The sequence below is a fragment of the Glycine max genome, chromosome 4, assembly GCF_000004515.6.
Source record: "Glycine max cultivar Williams 82 chromosome 4, Glycine_max_v4.0, whole genome shotgun sequence".
Classification (NCBI taxonomy): Eukaryota; Viridiplantae; Streptophyta; class Magnoliopsida; order Fabales; family Fabaceae; genus Glycine; species Glycine max.
Window position 1 is genome coordinate 44,607,147 of NC_016091.4, and position 4,171 is coordinate 44,611,317.

The 4,171-nt window shown below is 30.8% G+C and overlaps 1 protein-coding gene across 1 annotated transcript; it reads left to right on the plus strand.

Annotated features, from left to right (window-relative positions):
• The first annotated feature begins 1,837 nt into the window (after positions 1-1,837).
• LOC100801702 (transcription factor MYB86-like) lies at positions 1,838-3,881 on the plus strand. The gene is made up of 3 exons (NM_001255620.3): positions 1,838-2,300; positions 2,448-2,577; positions 2,789-3,881. Exons 1-3 carry the CDS (start codon positions 2,168-2,170, stop codon positions 3,603-3,605), a joined length of 1,080 nt encoding a protein of 359 aa, NP_001242549.2. The 5' UTR covers positions 1,838-2,167; the 3' UTR covers positions 3,606-3,881.
• The last annotated feature ends 290 nt before the right edge of the window (positions 3,882-4,171 follow it).

The window sequence follows — 4,171 nt, forward strand, 5'->3', positions numbered from 1 at the left end:
AGCCATCAGACTTCAGTTTCCTAAACTACCCTTTCTTTCTCGCGTTACTACACCATCTTCCTAAACTATAGTCGATTGTGTTCAGTTCCATGTTTCATTTCGATCTTCCTTTGCTGAATCAGCCTTCCACTTTCTAACCGTTGCCATAAACACTTTGAACTTCCCTTACCACCGGGTTCCCACATTCTTGCGTCGTTGCTAGCTACTTCTTCCTCCTAGCTTCCATGCAATGTTTTGAACTTTTGGTACCTAGAATACACATTTAATCGATTATATGTTCGGGATAATAGATTACGTTACCACAGCATATTGGTCCGATTATGAGACGTGTTAAGGGTAAGATAGTATTTTTAATTCCAATCTAATTCCTCCCGTGTCCTTTCATCCAACCAAACACCCTCATAATACTATTTATTTATTGAGTAAAATATGTTTGAGTTTCTCATCAAATTTAAAAAATATTAATTTAATTCTCAATTTATATTAATTTAATCTTTATAACAATAAAATATATTTTTTATGATCTTTGATGATAATTTCATTAGACAGGTTCTTTGCACATGTCTAATTGACTTAATTATTTTTAATCTCTACTTCTCTAAACATGCTCAAAAGACACTAAAATTTATTGTTGTTTTATTTTTTTCTGATTTTATTAGAAAATACGAGAAAATCATTAAAGAAATGACAAAAAAATACAATTTTAAAGATTTTTAACCTCAAAATATTATTTAATTCATTTTGATAATTTTAACACCCATAAATTATTTAATTAATTTGAAATCAAATGAGAAGTATAAGTGTGTTAAGTAGGCACATCACATACTATCTAACGAAATTACTATTGAGGTCATAAAAAATATTTTACTTTTATAGGAATTAAATTAATCAAAAAAATTTCTGAAAAACAAATTAATAATTTTTAAATTTTACAAGGACCAGATATATTTTACCCTTATCTATTTTCATTTAATTTTTTATTTCTCTCAACCAAACAATCCAAAATTTTATTATGTTTTTTTATCTATTTCTCTTTTTTCTATTTCCATCAATTATATTTATTCTCCTTTCTTGCTACCAAACAAAGTATTAAGCAATAATTTGTATTTTATTATTAATTAGAAAATATTATTTTTAGTATTATTTATTAAAAAAATAAAAAATGTTTTTAATTAAACATTTACTAAATAGCTAAGTATTATATGTACTCTCAAAGAAAGGCTAGTTAATGCGGAAGAAATTCGTGATTTACTAAAAGAAGTATTCGTGTTTATGGTCAAATGGAATTTGACTTGCAGCAAAAATATTTTACTTTGACGACTTATTTTCTAAAGCATATTCTTGTATTGGAATTTGTAAAGATATCATTTTTTTAATAGAAACTTCATGTATTTTTCATTGAAAATAGACTATTATGAATAATAAAAAAAATTAAGTATTTAACATAATTATATATTTAATACTAGAATTAGAATTTGATCATATTTTAAAGACAATATAAGAATTTTCGATATTATAGTAAGTTTGCTGCAGTGGATTACAAATTTGTCGGGAATATGAAAAAAATACAGTAAATTTAGTCATCATTAAATTACAAACAGTTAAAATAATTCTTATTAATTAATTAGTGAATAAATCAAAAACAGATAAAATAAAAAAATGAATAAATTTAGCTCAAATAGAAGGTCCACGTTGAAAATGTATGGATGTTATTATAACTCTAAAGTGCATGCTTATATTACAGAGCTGTTATACTTTATAGTACTTCATTTATTTATACAATTTTTCTAGAAATAAGGATGTCTTAAAAACCAATCCAATACAATGGGAAAAAGCAGCACTGGATTTGCGTAAATCCCACTTGATTGCTTCACCTTCCTCCTCAGCATCTCTCATAACTTGAATCCTAAGTATGATTAACACTCTTTCCCTCTCCCCCTTTAAATCACCTCACTTTTACCCTCTCCACACATAGCAACAATAACACTGACACATTTTCCACCCTCTCCTCCTCAAAAAAACGTTTCACTGACACAAGCACACGGGCAATGTCTCACTATATAGAGCCACTGATGACCACTTCTTCATAGTTCAGAGAGCCTTCTTTCTCCATAATTTAGAAAAACTTTCCTTTTGTGTCCTTTTTTTCCTCACTTTCCTCGCACACATGGGTCGCCATTCCTGTTGTTTAAAGCAAAAACTAAGGAAAGGCTTATGGTCCCCCGAAGAAGATGAGAAGCTTTTCAACTACATAACCAGATTTGGCGTTGGCTGCTGGAGCTCCGTTCCCAAACAAGCCGGTAACGTATTATATTCTACCTCCTTTCCTTTTTATAAGAAACAAGTTATAGTGTATTATTTAAATTTAATTAACACTCATTCTCTCTTCTCATTAAAAGAAAAGAAAAGAAAAGAAAAGAAAAACCCTCACTTTATGAATATTGCAGGACTCCAAAGGTGTGGAAAGAGTTGCAGATTGAGATGGATAAACTATTTGAGGCCTGATTTGAAGAGAGGAATGTTCTCTCAACAAGAGGAGGATCTTATAATTAGTCTTCATGAAGTTCTAGGAAATAGGTATAATTAAATACATAGAATTACAAGTTTAATGATGATTTCTATTAGACGATAGTGTAAAATCATTTTAAAGTGTCAGGGTATACACCTTTTTCTCTTGAATTAATGTTATATTATTTAATACTAGTATGTGTTATAATGCTCTGAAGTACTTATTAAAATTAATGCTTTGGAAGAGTTGTTTTTCAAATGGTTATTTTTGCAATGTCAGGTGGGCTCAAATTGCAGCTCAATTACCAGGGAGAACAGATAATGAGATTAAGAACTTTTGGAATTCATGTTTGAAGAAGAAGCTAATGAAGCAAGGGATTGACCCTGCAACACACAAGCCTCTCCTCAGTGCTCAAGAACACATAATTATAAAGGAAGAGAAGGAAACCATTTTGGAGACACCACCACCTATGTTATTACCAATGTCTCAAGGGATTTTAGCTTCCTCACAAGAGTCACCACTTGTAGTGAACAATTCAAGTTACTGTGATGGTGGATTAAATGTAACAGAAGCTGCTTCAAGGGAAGTTTTCATGAGCAAGAATGCTGCTTTAGACCCTTTGTCCTACTTTGAATTCCAAATGGGTTACAACCCAATAAGACAATTTGATCAGAACCATGTGGGGACCAACTCAAGCTATGGATTCTCCTCATTGCCGTGTCTGAATAGTTCTTCTGATCACGGGAACGTGTCGGTGGCGGCGGAGTTTTCAGATAACAACTCAGCTTCAAAAATCAGTTCTTTGATGAAGGAAAGTTCCAGCAATAGCTCAAGTATGAGTGTTTATCCAGCTGGGGGAGGGTGTCAAATGATGGAAAATGCAGGGTTCTCATGGGATGGTGAGAACAATAATACTAAGATCGATCCTTTGTTACAGTTCCATGTCAATGTGCTAAAATCTGAAGAGTTCAAGACAAGTTCGTGGCAAGAAGAGCAGATTCTGACTCAGAATTTGATAGATTTCACTAACTATCCGTTAATGTCACTGTCTGAGGATCTAACCGGAGCAAATTTTGATGTGTTCCAGCAGATGTGAGCTGTAAAAAATTCTCATTTTCTTCTTCTTATTATTCTGAGTTGAATTTTTTGAACTCTTTTCTTTCTTTCTCTTGTTGAAAGTTGAAACGACCAAGATAGAAAACAATAGGAAGATGTTGATAACAGGAAAAATTGTAGCAAAAGATTTGAGAATTGATGAGATGATGATCTCCCCCCACTCCCCTCCGGATATCTTTGTTTTTCCTGTTGATGTATCTGTTTTCATCAGCAGAAGTTTGGATGACGATTATTGCTGATTAATGAGTGAAGCTAGCAAATTTTTTGTGATCCTAATCTTTTCATGTGTCCATTCACAACTCTTTTATCTTAAAAAATAACAATTATAACTCAGCATTTCATCATATACATTTGAATCTGAACTGTCAAGATTAAAAGTTAAATTTATATAACTTTTTAAGTAGTTAATGACTAGTGACTAATTTTAAATTTAACATTTATGTATAGTTTATAAATTAAATTTACAATTCTGATTTTTCATTTATGTATATTTTTATTTTTTCATTCAATATATATTTATTGTCATCATGACATTAATATAAAATA